The sequence below is a fragment of the Elephas maximus genome, chromosome 19 (genome assembly GCF_024166365.1).
Source record: "Elephas maximus indicus isolate mEleMax1 chromosome 19, mEleMax1 primary haplotype, whole genome shotgun sequence".
Classification (NCBI taxonomy): Eukaryota; Metazoa; Chordata; class Mammalia; order Proboscidea; family Elephantidae; genus Elephas; species Elephas maximus.
In genome coordinates, this window is record NC_064837.1 from 51,985,575 (window position 1) to 52,003,398 (window position 17,824).

Sequence of the window (17,824 nt, forward strand, 5' to 3'; positions counted from 1 at the left end):
TTGACAACAACATGGATTTTTTACACCATTAATTCTTTCTTAAATGTTGATTTTATTTTTAAACAAAAGTGTAGTATATGAACATATTATCATAAAAATCCAAACAATACAAAGTTAAATCATGATTAATTCTTTATTGGTTTGTTCATGCATCTTCCTCTTTCACAGGTTTATAACCTTAAGTGCCTGAGGCAACCATCTTATTCTTTTCTCATTCCCAGAACTATCCACAGTTCTTAGCATATAATAAATAGCATTTGTCGATTGAGGGGTCCCCATGAGTCAGAATCAACTCAAAGGCAATTGGTTTTTAAAATATTTATAGAGGTGTGTATTCTTCTTTGTAAAGGAAGTTAGTAACTTCGGGAATTAAAGAATAAGTAAAAAAACATGAAATTACTTTCCCCACCTGAAGCTGATGGCTGGGAAGGAGAAATGAAAGCTAATCTTTAAATGCTGAATGCTGCAGGGGAGGCTGGCCTGTATGATGAGTCATAGGAGAGTTTTTCTGGACAACTAGAGCTTCAGAAGGGCTTCAAGTCCCTGGGTAGCACACAGTTGTGACCTTGGATAACCCTGCCACAGATCTTGCTGGCAACCCTTTCCCTCATGCCACTGAAAAAAAAAAAAAAACTCTCTCAGGTGCCTTGGGCCTTTTCCTGATTTTATTTAAAAATGTTCTTCCCTTATCCATATTTATAAAAGGTAAAAAAAAAAAAGGCAGAAACAGTGTGTATTTGCCAAAGTATAAAAGAACACTTTTAAACTAGATAAAAATTTGGGGGTAAAAACCCAAGATGCTACATTAAATAAACACATGCATCTAATATGAATGCCAAGGTCCCCTGGTAGAACAGTTAAGTGCTTGGCTGCTAACCGAAAAGGTTGGTAGTTCAAACCCACCCAGCGGCTCTGTGAGAGAAAGATCTGGTGAGCCACTTCCTTAAAGATTACAGCCTAGAAAACCCAACGCGGTAGTTCTACTCTGTCACTATGGGGCCACGATGAGTTGAAATCGACTGACGGCACCCAACAACAAGAATATGAACACCCTCTCCTCTCAACTACATATTGATTTTTAGAACATCTCCTTAGCACTCTATCAGCAGTGGACTTTATGCTGTGAAACATCTCAAAACCTAAAGTTTATGAAATGGTTTCAATGTCCACAAAGCACTAAAAACTCATTACTCACAAACTGATACCAATGAACTTTTTCATAATCTTTCCATTGTACCTTCAACATCTGAGTGGCTACATGAGAGATGGTCACAGGTTAGAAGCTGGCAGATCCTAATCTGAAAATTAAAACATGTCTGACAGGTCACCATTCAACCACAGGGACTAGAGCCAGGACTGAAGAGGTGTTGAACACGATACAAAAGTGGTGGTTGTATACCTGGAGTTACTACTGAGGAGTTCTCAGATTAGAAGGTTACATCAGTGAGGAAAGGAACAGGGCAAGAATAGGCGGCAAGGTCAGGGGAAGGATCAAGAAGGCAATCAGAGAAGGCTTATGAAGACATACAATTATAAAGCGAAAGGTTTAGGATATCTAAGCCTCACTCACCATTTAGAGGGATTGAAACAGTCCTTGATAAGGAAAAGCATTTGACTTGAGGCACATGAGGAGAGAGAGTTCTGGGCCTCTGAGAAAGTAAAACTGGTTGATATCTTAGTAGGAATAGGGTTTCTACAATGCATTAAAATATCTTTTGCCCATCATCTGGGAACTAAAAATAGGCAGTTTGATAGTGATGATGATGATGATAAATCACCCTTTATGTTACAACTGGCAAGTGTCAAGCTCGTCCATTTAAAACCTACATAAAAGTAAGCCTAAGCAGAATTCTTTAAGACTTTTTAAATTTAGGGGCAACAGGTTGGTTATAGAATGACATGGGATTTAGCATCAGTTGGAATGGGCTGGACAGCAATGAGTACATTTCAGAAGGACCTCTGGTTCTAAAAATTATTGCCATGAACCTTAAGCAAGTGACTTAACTACTCTAAGTTTCTGCATCTAAAAAACTGGAGGATCAGTGTGGCAAGGCATCTGAAAACATTCTGTAAACCAAGGTGCAGTGCAAATATTGTTGTTAGGTGCCATGGAGTCCGTTGCGACTCATAGCAACGTATGTGCAACACAATGAAACACTGCCCAGTACTGCACCAGCCTCATACTAGTTGCTATGTTTGAGCCCATTGTTGCGCCACTGTGTCAATTCATCTTGTTGAGGGCCTTCCTCTTTTTCACTGACCCTCTACCTTACTAAGCATGATGTCCTTCTCTAGAGATCGGTCCCTCCTCATAACATGCCCTAAGTAAGTGAGAAGAAGCCGTGCCATCCTCGCCTCTAAGGAGCATTCTGGCTATGCAAATGCTAGCCTATTGTTACTCAATTCAGCATTTCATTCCAGTGGAGCTACGGATTTTCCCTATTTAGACCCACCTTCACTGGAGATTTTTGGAAGCGCTGCTTCCGGTTGCATGCCTTTTGGGCTCTGTGAGCATCCCTTGCTGAATAAAACTTGATGATGGCATAGAAGCCAGGACGGGCCACTGCAGCGTTTGGGAAGACGCGGACTGAATAGAGAAGGCCAAACTTGGAGAATACTGTGAACAAAGAACGCTGTGGGGAGGTCCCACGCCTAGTTAGTGCGTGAAAACAAAACTACATAGCCGTTATATTCCCCAAGCCCTTCTCCACGAAGTGTGCGACTCAAAAAACTTCTCATTTCATGAACAAGTTCAATTCTACAATCTGAGAAGCATTAGAAGGCAACATGTGCTGGTTGTTCAGCCTTACGTCTCTGGGTCTCTAACAGCTGTTGGAGCTAGCTGACTGCTGAGGTCCGTTCTAGAACCAATATTCCTCTTCCCTTGCATTCAGTGCAGCCCGAAATTGGGGGAAACAACAGGGCGGGTGAGGAAGCGGGGGTAACAATTCAATGCGGGTGAGGTGGTAATTCAGGACTTCGGGACGCCCAGTCACCGGGCGGGCGTGTTTGCCCATCCCTCCCTCCGCCTGACCCCGGCTCACATGCAAGTCTTCGGCTGTGGGCCCAGAGCTCAGATCCCACACCACCAAGGTTTTGTCACTCTCGGCTGGAACTGCAAACGGCACCAGCTCCGCCATCCTACCGCCACTGCGCTTGCGCGGCTAAGAGTCAAGTACCACTGCGCCTGCGCAGGAAGGGCCCGCGAATTTTTAAAGGGAGCGCGCTCGAGGGGCAGGGCCGGGGATGTGTGGGCCGGAAGTGGGAGCCGTTGGAGGGCGCGGGGGGCGCCGGCCCCGCCCTCGCCCCGCCCACCCCTGGCTGTCCTCTACATCTACTTCCCCTCCAGCCCCACCGCAGCGATTTGACAGTTTAGAGCCTTTATTGCAGTGTGTTTTTAGGGTAGCGTCCTAAGGGTGGCTTAAAGGATCAAAGAATACATCTTTTTAGCGGTAGCCTTTATCTTCACTCCTAGAGAAGGGGACTAGAGAATTAGGTACAACTGCTTACTGAGCTTAAAAAGATTTCCAGACTCTAGATCGGAAATGACCACTAAAGATGCTATCCTTTAAGAGTGCTTTCAGGAATTTAAAATATGCAAATCAAGGTATAACTCACTGTTTTAGTTATCTAGTGCTGCTATAACAAAAATACCGCAAGTAAGGCAGCTCCTTAAAAAAATAGAGGGTGGAGAGAAGAAGCGTTCTGTCTCAGGGGGAGAGCAACTAGGAGTATATATAAAAAAACTATATATAGCAAGGTGTATTTAAATTTTTATATGAGACTGACTTGCCTAGTAAACTTTAACTTAAAGCACAATAAAAATTGAAAAAAACAATACAAGTGGATGGTTTTGACAAAGGGAAATTTATTCTCTCACATGTTAGGAAGCTAGAACTCCAAATTCAAGGTGCCACCTCTAGGGCAAGGCTTTCTGTCTCCATGGGCTCTGGGGGAAGGTCCTTGTCATCAATCTTCCCCTGGTCTAGGAGCTTCTCAGTGCAGGCACACATGGGTCCAGAGGATGTGCTCCCCTCCTTGGTAGCATGAGGCCCCTCCCTCCTTGCTATCTTTTATATCTCAAAAAAGATTGACTCAAAATACAACCTAATCCCATAGATTGAGTCCTGCCTCATTAACATAACTGCCTCTAATTCCAACTCAATAACATAACAGAGGTTAGGATTTACAACACATAGGGTGATCACATCAGGTCACAAAATGATGGACAACCACACAATACTGGGAATCATGGCCTAGCCAAACTGACAAACATTTTTGGGGGCCACAATTCAATCCATAACACTAAGCCATTAACATTCTACCTTGAAATCCTTAAAAGAATTCCCAGGGAGTCCTACATGATTCTGGTAAATTGTGTATGTGTGTTTGTGGGGGGGTGGGGGGGTGAGGAGGAAAGATAAATTTGGAAAATATAAGAGTGGGTCCACGTGGAACCCCAAAATTGGAAATGGTGAGAAGGGGTGTTCTAGGCATTGTAAGGGTTGGGTATTTGCCAGAGTAACATAGACAGGGAAACTGGGTCCCAAAACTCTTAATCCTAGAATGCCAAAGCCAGAAGAAACCATGCAAAGCATGTCTCATGTGGTTTCCAAAATAATGGTCCTCAAACCTGTGTTGGTCTGTGATACAGTTTTCACAAAATGAGAAAAGAACAGTATAATCAGGTTTTTTGTTTAATTTCATAAAGCAAAAGCTACTCTATTTTATTGTCCTAAGATTATGACCACCCTACAATTTTGGAGTTAAAAATTGTTTTATGAAGAGATGCTGATAAATAGATGGTAGTTGTTTTGATTAATAATTCTACTTGAGCATTAAAATAAAAAGTTGGAAATCTTATCATGGTCTAATTTTTTGATTGATGCTTTGCTGGTCTGTGAAATCTAAAAGTCTGGAAACCACTGCATAGTCAAATCTCTCATTTTATAGGTGAAATAGCTGAGGTCCAGAGGTAACACCCAGCTTTGGTCAGACACTACTGATGGTGAATGTGAGCAGGACAATCCTCCAACTGCCCCTCTCCTCCCTTTGCCTTGTCCTTAAGCAAGTTCTCTTCCACCTCAGCACCCTCCAAGCAAGCTGGTTCCTATCCAAAGAAGCCATCTTTAAATATCTAGCTTCTAGCCCATTCTCCCAAATCATCCCAACATCATGGGCACCTGGCACCATTTCCACATCCCATCACTATACCAGATCCTCAGCCTCAGCCTCAGCCATTACCTACTTCTCAACTTTCTCTTTTACTTCTAGAATAGTTGACTTTGGGGGAATAACTCACATTTTTTTCCATACTGTATCAAACTAATAATTGTAGATTTTATTATCCGTTGTAATTGTTTATGTGTGTCTCTGCTTCTCCTCCTAGATTATGAACGCCTGAAGAGCAAGTTTATCTTGCACACTCCTACCATATTAAACCAAAAACCAAACCCACTTCCGTCGAGTCGATTCCAACTCATAGCAACCCTATAGGACAGAGCAGAACTACCCCATAGAGTTTCCAAAGAGCGCCTGGAGGATTTGAACTGCTGACCTCTTGGTTAGCAGCCGTAGTACTTAACCACTATGCCACCAGGGTTTACCCTACCATATTAGGCACTCAAATATACATGGAATTAATGAATAAACTAATACAATCTTTGCACAGGGAATACTTTAATAATTTCAAAAATATAGAAGCTTCTTCACTGTGGTCCTCTTAGTTTGCAAATGGCAATCAGGAACCAGGGGCCTGGGCCTAGATGGGAACAAGAAGGAAGCCTGACAGAACCATTCATGCCTGGGGCTCAGGTCAGTATTAATTGTAAATGGGGAGGGAAGAAAATGACATGAAGTGGAGGCAAGAGGAAGAAGAAATGAAGAATTCCCATGTGAGGGTAGCAGTTTTGGCATAACTCCACAGTAAGTCTGCACCCTGGCTCATGCCAGGCGACATCCTGTCATCCAGTAGGAGAGTGGCCGGCCTGAACAGTGCAGCTTCCATTCTATCCTGTGGAGAAAAAAAGATATGGTTCTTGCTTCCCATTTAGTAGTTTCCTCTCTGCACACAGGGCACAGCAGAGAAACACCCACAATTCCCTTCATTCCTAGTTCTCTGGTTTGTCCTTTAGTGGCCCCTCTGGTTCTTCCTTTAAACATCCCTCATCCCTGGTGTTTGTCTTCTTGCCCATTCAGTATGTTTCAAATCCTCATCTCCCTCGGAATGGGGAGAGCACTGTTTTAGAGGGCCAAGTGTGACTGAAAAAAAAATCCCATTGATTCAGCTTTCAGAAAGGATAAGCCCTAATGATCATCAATTTTCCTTCATTTGTGAGGTGTTTCACAGTAGGCAAGGCATTTAGCTCCTTCTATCCTCACAGTCACCGGTAGAGCCAGCCAGAACAGATTTGTATATCCAGCTTGAAGCTCAGGGAAGTTAAGTGACCATCCCATCCCAATGTCCACCATCTGTGAGCTGACAGCTTTGGAGGTGTCTGCCCAACTGATGAGTACCACATCTTTTTACGGAAAATGTTGCTCTCAATTATGAAGAGAGGGCCCCTGTGGTAGTCATGATTGTGTTGCCTAACTCCTCCCATGGCTACAGCTGATTGGACCAGAGGGAAACACCTGAGCCAAGCTGAACCGATCAGATTCTCTATCTCAGGAACCTGGATTGGGTCTGACCTAGCTATCTATGGGTTCCTAGAACTTTAGCCCATAAACTTGGGGCAGCCTTAGTGTGTCTTGTACACTGGGGAGCAGAGAAACTGGTCTGCAGAGAGACAATAGTAACCAAATGCACCAAGAGAACCAGAAACCTGCCACGGAAATCTGGCTGACAGTTTCCAGTCCTGGTTCCATTCTCTTCCTGAGGCCCAGCTGCACCCCTGTGGGTGGGGTCAGTGAGACACCTCGTCCTCACAGAATAAATTTCTCATAGGTAACTCAAGTTGTTTTCTGTTACTGCAGCCAAAAGAGTTTTGTTAATACCCTCTCAGGGAAAGAACCTGATCCCAAGTCTTCTAACTTGGACTTTCATGCCCTTCCGCTATACCACATTTGTCTAGACTGCTGAAAGGGAGAGCCCACAAGTCCTTGCCTACTGCCCATTTCTCTGTCACATCCCCCACTCTGTTAACTGAGTCTGTGTCCTCCTCACCAGTTGTTCAAACCCCCTCCTCCTGACATGATCTTTTTCACACAGTTGACAGTTGAGAGAAGGTCGGGGTTCAGCAGTTCTGAAGGGAGGAAGAGAATACCTGTAAGCGCACAGAAGACAATCCCAAAGACTGACGCAGAAATTGGCCCTCCCTCATAGGCACATGCCACCTAGAGACCTAGTATTTCTAGATTAGGCAAGGCCTGCCTCCAAAGTGTCCGTTTAGACATCCTAACAATGGCTGCTAGAGGTCAGTGTTGGGGCTGGGAAGGGTGAGGAGGACTAAGATTTGGGCCTATTCACTACCATACTTGCTAGCCAGGGCAAATAGTGTTGCATGCAAAGTTTCTAGGGAGAGGAAATGCCAAAATAGGTGGCACAGGGACCAAGGTGAAGTCCTGCCTAATGAGGGGGGCTCTCCAAGTAAGAAGCTCATGGACATTAAGCAGAATATGAAGGAGGAAGTGGGAGGCAGAATCATGGACGCTGTTGAGCCTCCTGGATCACCTCAGAGGTGGGGAGTTTACACTTGGCCTTTGGTCAGATCATTAGCAAAAGACAGTATTACTTAGTGGTTGGAGCTGATGCTTCAAGGCCACCAGTCTAGCATTTAGTACTGGTTCTCTCTTTAAGCCTCAGTTTGCTCATCTGTAAAGTAGGGACCATAGTAGTTTCCATTGCATGGAAAGTCGCTAAGATGAAATGAGCTGTGCTTAGTACATAATAAGCTCTCAGTAAGTGCTGGCTGCTGTCACTGTTCTACTACTACTGGCTGTGCAGAGCCTTTCTGGACCCTGCTTGAGGACCTGCAGGATCTCCTAACTGGGTGAGCATTAGGGCCACTAGTCTAACTCTCTGTTCAGTAAAGGGATTCCCTGATTCCTTGAATCACCCTTCGGGGGCATTCCCAGGCTATAGTGAGAAAAGAAGTCCTATAAAAAGGACCTAGTCTCCCCTCTCCCACCTTGGGGCCCTGGCCAGACCTATACAGTCCGTGTGGCAAAGGTTTTCCGAGTGACTCAGATAATCATTGCACCAGTAGTGGCTGTTGATCTGGAAGATGCCATAGTCGAAGCTGCCGTCTGCATTTTCTTTTATCTTTGATGTGTTGAACTTGCTTTCCACAAAAGCCAGGCACAGCCCTTAGATCAGGGACAAGAGGGTCAGAATTTAGAGACAAGGAATCAAAAGAAAGCAGCCAGGCCCAGGAGGCTAGATGGGGCTAGAAGGCTAGAAAGAAATACCCGTTGGCCTCTCTTCCCATCCTACCATCTGTTCACCCACCCATCAAGACAACTCACCTATCCACTCAGCCATCTATTCACCCATCCATCAAGACAACCACTTATCCATCCATCCTGTCTTCACTTAGTGAGCACCTACTGTGTGCCAGGAACTGTATAAAGCCCTGTGAGGGATATTTAGATGGGTCAAACACAGACGCTGCCTTCAAGGGAAGGCATATACCTAAAAGACCACAGAGCAAGGTAGAAGGAAAAAATGATACAAGGCATGTGTGTACAAATTCCAGGCCAAGTGCAAGAGAGAGAGAAATCTCTTCCATGGAGGATGAAGCTTTTGTATTGGCTGTTCCCTCTGCCTGGAGTACTACTCCCCCAGACATTTCAACGGCTAGGTCCTTCACTTCATTCAGCGCTGTTCAAAGTCCTCTCCTCAGAGAGACCTTTCCTTATTTCTCCGTCTAGAACAGCACGGCCTAGCCCTCCTCCTACTTTATTCTTCATAGTATTTATGACCAGATAGTACTTCATGTATTTGTGTGTTTGTTTATTGCTGGTCTCCTCTCCTAGAATGTGAGTATTATGAGGGAAGGAGGGACTTTGTGCATCTCTATACCCCCAGTGCCTAAAACAGTTCCTGGCACATAATCAGTGCTCAGTTAATAATTGCTTATTGAATACAGAGTGTTGGGAAGGGCTTTCTGAAGAGGGTTGTTTTTGAAACTTGGTTTTAGAAGATGGATGCGAGGGAAAGAGAATGGTGGCCACGTAGGACATGACTAGGAGAGAAGAAATGGGGCAGAAGGGCTGAGGAAATGGCACTCACAGGCACTCAGGGGGTAGCCCTCAAACCCATGCAAGTCCTCCTTATAAAGCAACTTGGCTACATCACAGCGGTGCATAATTATGGCCTGATTTATGGCAAGGAGACAGCTGACCAAGGAGATGAGTAGTGCTGTTGTCATCTTTGGAGGCAAGAAAGTGCTGCTGAGGGTCTGAAGTTCTTAGGGTCTCACAGACTTCCTGCTGGCCTTCTCTGTATAGAAGCTTACGTCTCTCCCATCCCTCTCTGACCCAGGCCCCAGCCGGCCCAGGGCTTTCTGTGAGGATCTGGAGAACAAGGCTGTTTGAGACAGGAACCACCTCTTCCTCACACACTATATCCCAGCCCCTCCAGCTCACAGTTCTCCATGTTCTAGGGAAGGCGAGAGTGCTGGGCCATCTCGGCTTGCCTTCTGGAACCCTAGTCTCTATGATGTCATCACTGTCATGGGAATATGCTGTTTTAACCATGCAAATTGACTCAGACTTGAGGCTCATGCAAGCTACAGTCAAAATGGCAGATGGCTCTGGGAGGATAGGTGACAACTGTGATGAAGACCTCTGGGTGGAACAGAGTAAAGAGTACTGGTTATTCTGTCTGCCCACCTCCCTTCCCTTCTGAGAACACTGCCACCTTTGTGGGAATTCCTTCTTCTCACCCCACACTCCCACCATGAAGTTCTAATGGAGGCTGCCAGTAACAGAGACCTGCCCCCAGGCAACAGGGTATGCCTATGCCCCATCAGCCTATCTTGATTTAGAACTAAGTACGGCACCTCAGCTTCTTATGGGAGGCCTGTGGGTGTGGGGCCAGAGGCTGACAGTTCTCAGTCATGTGGATACAGCCCAGCTGAGAGGATAAAGCTCCAAGAAGACAGAGCAGAGTCCAAGCCAGATTCCAGCCCCAGAGTCCACTCTTTCTGGGACCCAAACATACCCGTGCCCTTCCTGCACTTCTGTGATTAAATAAATGCCCCATCTCACGTAAACAAGATTGAGTTGGGCTTCTATTGTTTGCAACCACAAAAGTCCTGCCTATTACAGTTGGTGTCAGGTTAACCATCTGTGGATGGGTGGCCTGACAACCTGTCACCTCCCCATGAAGGCCACAACATCTCAATATCATTAGCCACCAAGGAAGTCTGGAAGAAATTTCTACCAACTGTAGCAAAGAGGAGGCAAGAGAGAGAATGTTCAGTCACTGGTGGCCAACCTACCCTCTGAGACACAGTGGCGGGGCCTGACAGAAGGTAGGAAGAGGCTTTCTAAGTGAACAGTGCTCTCCGTACCCTCCACCTCCTCTGTACTTACCCTCCCACAGGGCAGCAGCACACTGCATCCTGGGATATAAAGCCAGTGGCAGCACAGGTGGAGGTAGAACCCTGAAGCAGGGCATTCTGGGGGCATCACTCTATGAGGTATCGCTTGGGGTCAATAAACTACAGGTGCTTCAGATGACCCAGAATAAACTCATCTCTGCAGGGTTAGAGCTCCAAGCAGGAGAAGCTCCCTCATCCAAGATCTGTTTCCAAATAGGGTCATATTTACAGGTATAAGAGTTAGGACTCCAACATAATTTGGGGAGGATAAATTCAATCCATAACAGCATTAAATAAAATATGTTCTGTCCTCATACCTTGATAAATATTCCTTTAGCAGGATAAAATTTAAATATATATATGAAGCAGTGGTTTCTAGAAATACGGACAGCTTATCGTAGGTCAATTATACCTCAATAAAGTTGTTTTAAAATATTTAAAAATTGCTATCATCTGACCAAATGCTGGGTGTGGAGCAAAAGGACCTCATTCATTGCTGGTGGGAATAGAAAACTTTGTAGCCACTTTGGAAAACAGTTTGGCAATTTCTTACAAAGCTAATCATAGTCTGACCATACAATCCAGCAATCGCACTCCTATTTACCCAAGTCAGTTGAAAATTACATCTACAGAAGAACCTTTACATACATGTTTATAGCAGTTTTATTCACAGCTGCCAAAGATTGGAAGCAACCAGTAGGTCGTTCAATAGGTGAGTGGCTGAGCAGGCTGATATATTCATACAATAGAATATTACTCAGCAACAACAACAAAAAAGAGCTAACAAGCCACAAAAAAATATATGCAAGAACCTTAAATGCATGTTGCTAAGCACAAGTAGCCCGTCTGAAAAGGCTACATACTATATTTGCTTCCAACTATATGACATTCTGGAAAAAGCAGTAAAAGATTAGTGGTTGCCAGGAGCTCAGGGGAAGGAGGGAGCAGGAATGAACAGGTGGAATACGGGATGTTTATGGCAGTGAAACCATTCGGCTTGATATTCTAATGGTGGAGACATGGAATTACGCATTTCTCAAAATCCATAGAACTGCACAAGACGAAGAGTGAAACCTGGTGTAAACTATGGACCTTGGTTAATAGTAATGTATTTATATTGGTTCATCAATTGTAGCAAAGTATCACACTAAGACAAGACATAATTGAGGGAGCCCTGGCAGCACAGTGGTTAAGTGCTCGGCTGCTAACCGAAAGGTCAGCGGTTCGAACCCACCAGCTGCTCCGCAGGAGAAAGATGTGGCACTCTGCTTCCGTAAAGATTACCCACAGCCTTGGAAACCCTCTGGGGCAGTTCTACTCTGTCCTTTAGGGTTGCCACGAGCCGGAATCAATTTGGCAGCAACGGGTTATATTGATTCATCCATTGTAACAAATGTACCATGCTAAGACAAAATATAATACGTGAAACACTGTGCAGGTTTGGGAGGGGGTGTACATGGGAACTCTATTTTCTACTCGATTTTTCTGTAACCCCAAAACTTCTCTGAAAATAAAGTCTATAAATTTTTAAAAATTACTGTCATTACACAAAATATATTTTATGAAAAGGGGGTGATGGATCTGGCATGGTTGAGAATCTCAGCATCAGGGAGATTCAGAAGTGGGGAAAATCTCTCACATCCCCATCCTCAGGCCGACTCGCTGCACAATTTATACAGTGGCCACAAGAGGCCAGCAGCAGCCTATTTTAAGTAGGACGTCTGGGAAGTCGTGGTTTGTTGGGTGTTAATAAAAATTTAAAAAAAAATTTTTATTTATTTTTTTATTTTAAATAGCCCCATTATATTCAGCAGTAGAGCTGGGATTTGGGCCGTGGTCTCTTTAGCTTCTGATTTCACTTTGTTGGTTCCTCTGGGTTTCTCTTTGGCTTCTGATTTCACCTTGTTGGTTCCTCAACACTACGAGTTGAATCGTATTCAAGTATCTTTTTTTAAAGTGTGCCCTGTCTCCAGTAGGGCAGCAGCCATAGCTCCAGGTCTGTTATTCTCAGGCTTGTTTGATTGCCAGGGCTGATATGGAGTAGTTGGAGACGGCACCAAAGAGTTGTGGTTCTCTAGGTGCCCTTCGAAGGCCTCCCAGGCTTGGAGTACCCAATATATTGGCCTTCCACCTTGCCTGTGTTAACATTAAACAACTCCCTAGAAGCCTGGACAACTTTCCAAGACTTCTGGTGTCTTATCATTAAATATACCCCTGCAACCCAACCTCATTAATCCCTCGAGAATGCCGCTTCTTGTTTTCCCAAGGACCCTGCTTACTTTAAAGTAACAGATGGTAGATGTTTAACCTAAAATTTATTTTTCCCAAGACCTATATCTCTCGGATTTTGTGTATTCCATGTGATTGGTTCTTCTGTACTACTGTATAATCTTCAAAAAACCAACTTTACAGTCTTGCTCTTATCACAAGATTGTGAGTGGCATATGAGCAAAAAATCACTTTGCAATACTTGAAGCAGTTTCTCTAGAACTAACTGCCCATTTTCAAACGTCTCTCCCTTTCTCTCTCACTCTTAACGAAGAGTTGATCTCTTTAATTGCCGAAGTCTTATTGTTTTTAACACCTGGAATCCCACCGTCCACCGTTACGGAGCAAGGCACGATTCCATTAGGCAGTCTTTCCGGGCCAAATTCCACGCAGCAGGAGGGAAGAGGGGAAGGAGAAGAGTACTCTCCTCTCTTCAGTGCAATTCTCAGAACTGCACATACTACTTCACTTATGTTCTGTTGGCCAGAATGAGTCACATGACCACACCAGCTGCAAAGAAGGATGGGAAATGTAGCCATGGGCCAAGCTAAAAATCTGAGCTGGTAACTAAGGAACAAGAGAACATACCTCCAAAAAAAACCAAACCCATTGCCGCTGAGTCTATTTGGGGTCATAGCGACCCTATAGGACAGAGTAGAACAGCCCCATAGGGTTTCCAAGGAATGGCTGGTGGATTTGAACTGCTGACCTTTTGGTTAGCAGTCAAATGCTTAACCACTGCACTACCAGGGCCCCTGTGACCCAAATTATGTTACAAGGCAGAGGTCCACAGGGGACCTTGAAACTTAGGCCCAGGGTGTTGGGCTGTACCTGTTTACATCCCTCTGCCCTAGGTCCTGGAGTCATGTGACTCCAACTGTGGGCGGGGGGGGCGGGCAGCTGTAGAGCCTAGCCACAGCGTCTGAGTGTTGATTACTGTTACTGCAGTAACAGTGGGCATTTTGTAGCTAAGCTCATCATCAGCTCAGAAAGGAGACTCATCAGTGGTTAGAAAGCAGGGTTTGTCTGCTCGTTGTCAAGGACAGGCATAGACTCAGAGGCCAACAATTGCTTGACACTGTGAAAAGCATCCTCAAGATAAAGAGTCCAGGGCCACAGACTGCCTTTTCTCAGGAAGCAGTGAATTGGCTGGTGACAGCCTGCGTGTTTTGTTTTTTTTTTTTAACTTTTAAAAACATTATTATTATTTTTTTTTTACTGTAGAGTAACATGCATATAGAAAAGTACACAAATCAGAAATGTACAGCTCAATAATTTTCACAAAAGTGAACACACCCAAACAGCCAGCACCCAGATGACGAAACAGAACATTACCAGAACCCCAGAGCTTCTTCATGCCCCTTCCAGTTACACTGCCCCGCCTCCCTCCCACACAAGGGAAATAAATGACTGGCCTCCAGCTAGTATTTTTAAATCTTCCCAGGTGATTCCAAAGTACAGTCAATGTTGAGAATCACTGCATTTATAACAATGGTTCTCACACTTGGCTGTACATTTGAATCAACTGAGAATGACTGCCTTTTGAGGTAGACGATATGATGACTAAGATACCTAAAATGGCAGTGTAACTCAGTGGAGAAACTTGGGAGCCAGATAGACCTGTCACTTACTAGCTGTTGTGACTTTGAACGTGTTCCTCTCCAAGCCTCAACTGTGAAAGGTGAATATTATCACATACCCTACAGAGGTGAGGCTGAGAGATGGAGTATGCAATCTCCAGGCACATGTATGGCAGTTATTATTATAATTTTTAGTAAAAGCAAACAGGCTCCAGAAGATAAAGCCCTCGCTCTCTTTAAATAGAAGGATCCAACTTGGGGATAGTAGATATAGGTTGTATTGATAAGCTAGGGTCTTCTAGAAAGCACTGGAAAATTCCAGGGGCAGCCTAGACACGAAGTCAAAGCTGAGGAATGGCGGCTACTGGCTAGCACAGCTGCAATAGCATAAGGGTCTGGAGCTGTAGATGAACTTGGGCAGACCCAGCTTTGGTAAAGCCAATCCTTCTCCTTCAGCAAGAACCGCAAGAAGCTGACTAGCTTTGCCTTTGGCTCTGAGAGCTGCTTATGGAGAAGGAAGCAACCTTGGCCAATCACACATTATATGTCAGGCACTGTACTAAACATTCAACCTAGTGAAGTGAGCACTGTCAACCATTTAAGAGCTGAGGCGCATGAGGCCTAGAGGCTGCAGCACCCACCTTACTCACTGACCCCTGGTGGTCTTCATGAGGCTGGGACCTGCCCTCTGTTGGGCTGCATACACTAATGACCTGGGGACACCTGGTTTGGCTGAATGCTCATCTTCATATGACTTCTTAAGCTGCTGACTACTTTACCTTTTTTGTACTTAATTACAAAACAAAAGAGATACTATACATTGTAGAATATATAGAAAATACAGATAAACAAAAGGAAAAATCAGTTGTCATCCCAGCCTACAGAGATGAGAACTATCAATGTTTTGGCACATTTTGTTCATATATATCAATCTGTGTACATGTGTTGTGTTTACATGTAAAATTTACAAAAAAGGAGTCATACTGTACATCCTATGAGATAATCTGCTTTTCTTCAGTGAACAATATATGGTAGCAATCTTTCTATGTCCTTAAATGTTCTTCTACAACAGTGGTTCTCTGTCCCAGCTCTGCATTAGAGTCCCCTGGGAAACGTAAAAAATATTGACACCTGGGTCCCACCTCCAGAGTCATATTTAATTGATCTGGGGTGGGGCTGGGCTTTGGGGTTTTTTTTGAAACTCTCTAGGTGGTCCCAATGTGCAGCCAAGGTTGAGAGTCACTGTGCTACAGTATCATTTTTCAATAGTAACCTTGCACTCCTTTTGCTGAAGGGACGCACTGTACTTTGATCAATCCCCTTTTCGTGGATATTTAGGTTGGTTCCAGTTTTTCATTATTATAAACCAGGGTTTGGCAAACTTTTTCTGTAAACAGCTGGATAGTAGCATATATTTTAGGCTTTGTGGGCCATAAGGTCTCTGTTGCAACTATTTAACTCTGCCACTACAGTGCAAAATAGCCACAGACAATGCACAAATGAATGGGCGTGGCTGTGTTCCAATAAAACTTTATTTACAAAAAACAGGTGGTGGCCAGATTTGACCAGTGGGCCACAGTTTGTGGATCCCTTGTTATAAACAATATTACAGTATGTCTCTCGGAAGCTAAATCTTCTAGTATGAAATGATTATTTTCTTGGGACAGTGGTTTTATACTGTTTTTGTTTGTTTTTTTTAGCAGTAGGATCCTTTTTCAAATGAAACTTTATATAGAACTCATACAAACAACAGGTAATAGGTGCATTTAGTTAGCTAGATACATTTTTTTAGAAAGTCAATTAAGGGTTGTAGATAATTGCTGTAGTTTTTTTTTTTTTGGGGGGGGGCCAGCCTCAGCACCTGTGACATTCAAATCAAAGCTTTGCAGAACCAACAAAGCATCTCCATGGAACCCTAATATCCCACAAGAAACACAGTTTGAAAACCATTGCAATATGATAAAATCCTGGAAATGGAATTGCTGGGGCAAAGGGTCTGAACCTTTTAACGGCAGGTTATGTACACTGTCAAATAGCCCTGCAGAAAGAGAGAAAAAAGAGAGACACGTTTCTAGCATTCAAATGAATGTGAACATCTTCCTGTCGTCTAGGTGGACTTGGACACAGGTTCCTGGTGTGGTATGAACTATTTCTCTCATTTGTTTCTTCCCTTACAACAACTGGTGGGAGGCTCTCCAAGATTCTCACGTTACACACGTTCAACATAGTTTTCAACATCGATAATTAAGATCCTTTTATTCTTGGTTCAAGAACTTTGGCAAGGAGGCTTGTGGAATGGTATCAGCTGAATTAGATAGGACACTTGTGTGTAAGTGACAAAAAGTCAGCTCAAGGTAGCTTAAGCCATAAAGGGGGATTTAATGGTTTATGTCCTCAAACCATAGGAGGGTTCAAGGTTCTAAGATGTGGGACTTTCTATCTCTTTTGGTTTGGCTTCTCCCCATGTGGGGCTTCATTCTTTCCCATTGCAGATGAATTTCTTCATATATTGGGTAACATGATAGGCCTTACAGCCTTGTCATTGGACAGAAAAGAAGATCTTCTTCACCAGCTCCACTTGGAAATTCCCAGAGAAGATTTCAAATTGGCCCATCTTGGATCGTGTTTCAGTTGGTAATTTACTCCTTTTTTTTTTTTTTTTTAAACAAACTAGCCGAAGACTTAGTGGCTTAAAACGACCACCATTTAATTATTTCTCAAGATTCTGTGGGTTGTTTGAGCTTAGCTCCAGAATTCTGCTGGTCTTGTCTGGAGTCATTCATGTGATTGGGTCTGGGATGTCCAAGATGGTTTTACTCAAATGTTTGGCACTTTGGCTGGGATGGCTGGAGGCTGGAACCTTGGTCTTTCCACGGACTCTCTCTAAATAGCTAGCTTGGGCTTCTTTTTCTGGTTGCTAGATCCTAGAAGTCAGTGTTTCAAGAGAACAAGCCCAATGTACAAACACTTATCAAGACTCTGCTTGCATTACACTTGCTTTTGTCCCACTGGCCAAAGAAAGTCACGTGGCTAAGCCTAGACTCAGTGTGTAAGGGACTAGACAAGGGTGTGAATACCTGAAGGCATGGTTCGTTGGTGAGCACCAAATAACAGTCTATATCACAGGTCACATGCCCATCCCTGGGCCAGTCACTAGGGTCAGGCAGAGAGGCACTAAGATCATCCCAGCCCTGATCACGTGTCCCCTTATATCACCTGCTTGGGGGGGGTATGGGTGCCATGACTGGCAGCTCCCACCATAACTGATTGGAATCGGGGAGGACTCCTCCCACAAAAGAAGGCAGACGGTGTTTAGGACTGACAAAATAATAAATACCCACTTCCTTGGGGCAAGATGTCCTTACAATTCTGAATACAACTTAGCTGGAGTCAATTCCCACCTTCTGCCCACGGCTCCCATTGGAACCT

The 17,824-nt window shown here is 44.1% G+C and overlaps 2 protein-coding genes across 3 annotated transcripts in view; both read right to left on the reverse strand.

Moving 5' to 3' along the window:
* Positions 1 to 3,176, reverse strand: part of RDM1 (RAD52 motif containing 1) — a 38,252-nt gene extending 35,076 nt beyond the window's left edge. For both annotated transcript variants that reach the window (XM_049859249.1, XM_049859250.1), the window contains exons 1-2: positions 3,045 to 3,176; positions 2,454 to 2,633 (exon numbers count right to left, since the gene is read on the reverse strand). In XM_049859249.1, the coding sequence (XP_049715206.1) occupies positions 2,454 to 2,633; positions 3,045 to 3,140 (276 nt within the window). In that variant the 5' untranslated portion in view covers positions 3,141 to 3,176. The remainder of the gene's footprint in view (positions 1 to 2,453; positions 2,634 to 3,044) is intronic.
* A 2,505-nt stretch (positions 3,177 to 5,681) lies between these two features.
* LYZL6 (lysozyme like 6) lies at positions 5,682 to 9,371 on the reverse strand. The gene is made up of 4 exons (XM_049860481.1): positions 9,233 to 9,371; positions 8,149 to 8,307; positions 7,166 to 7,244; positions 5,682 to 6,013 (listed from the first exon to the last, which is right to left on the reverse strand). Exons 1-4 carry the CDS (start codon positions 9,369 to 9,371, stop codon positions 5,944 to 5,946), a joined length of 447 nt encoding a protein of 148 aa, XP_049716438.1. The 3' UTR covers positions 5,682 to 5,943.
* Positions 9,372 to 17,824: the final 8,453 nt, after the last annotated feature.

What these genes read in the sequence shown, in the direction of transcription:
- LYZL6 (XM_049860481.1), bottom strand. Translation starts at nt 9,371, where the DNA reads ATGACAACAGCACTACTCATCTCCTTGGTCAGCTGTCTCCTTGCCATA. An exon ending in GGGCTACCCCCTGAGTGCCT is followed by an intron (nt 8,308 to 9,232) that starts GTGAGTGCCATT and finishes CCCTGATCTAAG; the next exon opens with GGCTGTGCCTGGCTTTTGTG. An exon ending in GGAGGGGGTTTGAACAACTG is followed by an intron (nt 6,014 to 7,165) that starts GTGAGGAGGACA and finishes TTTTCTCCACAG; the next exon opens with GATAGAATGGAAGCTGCACT.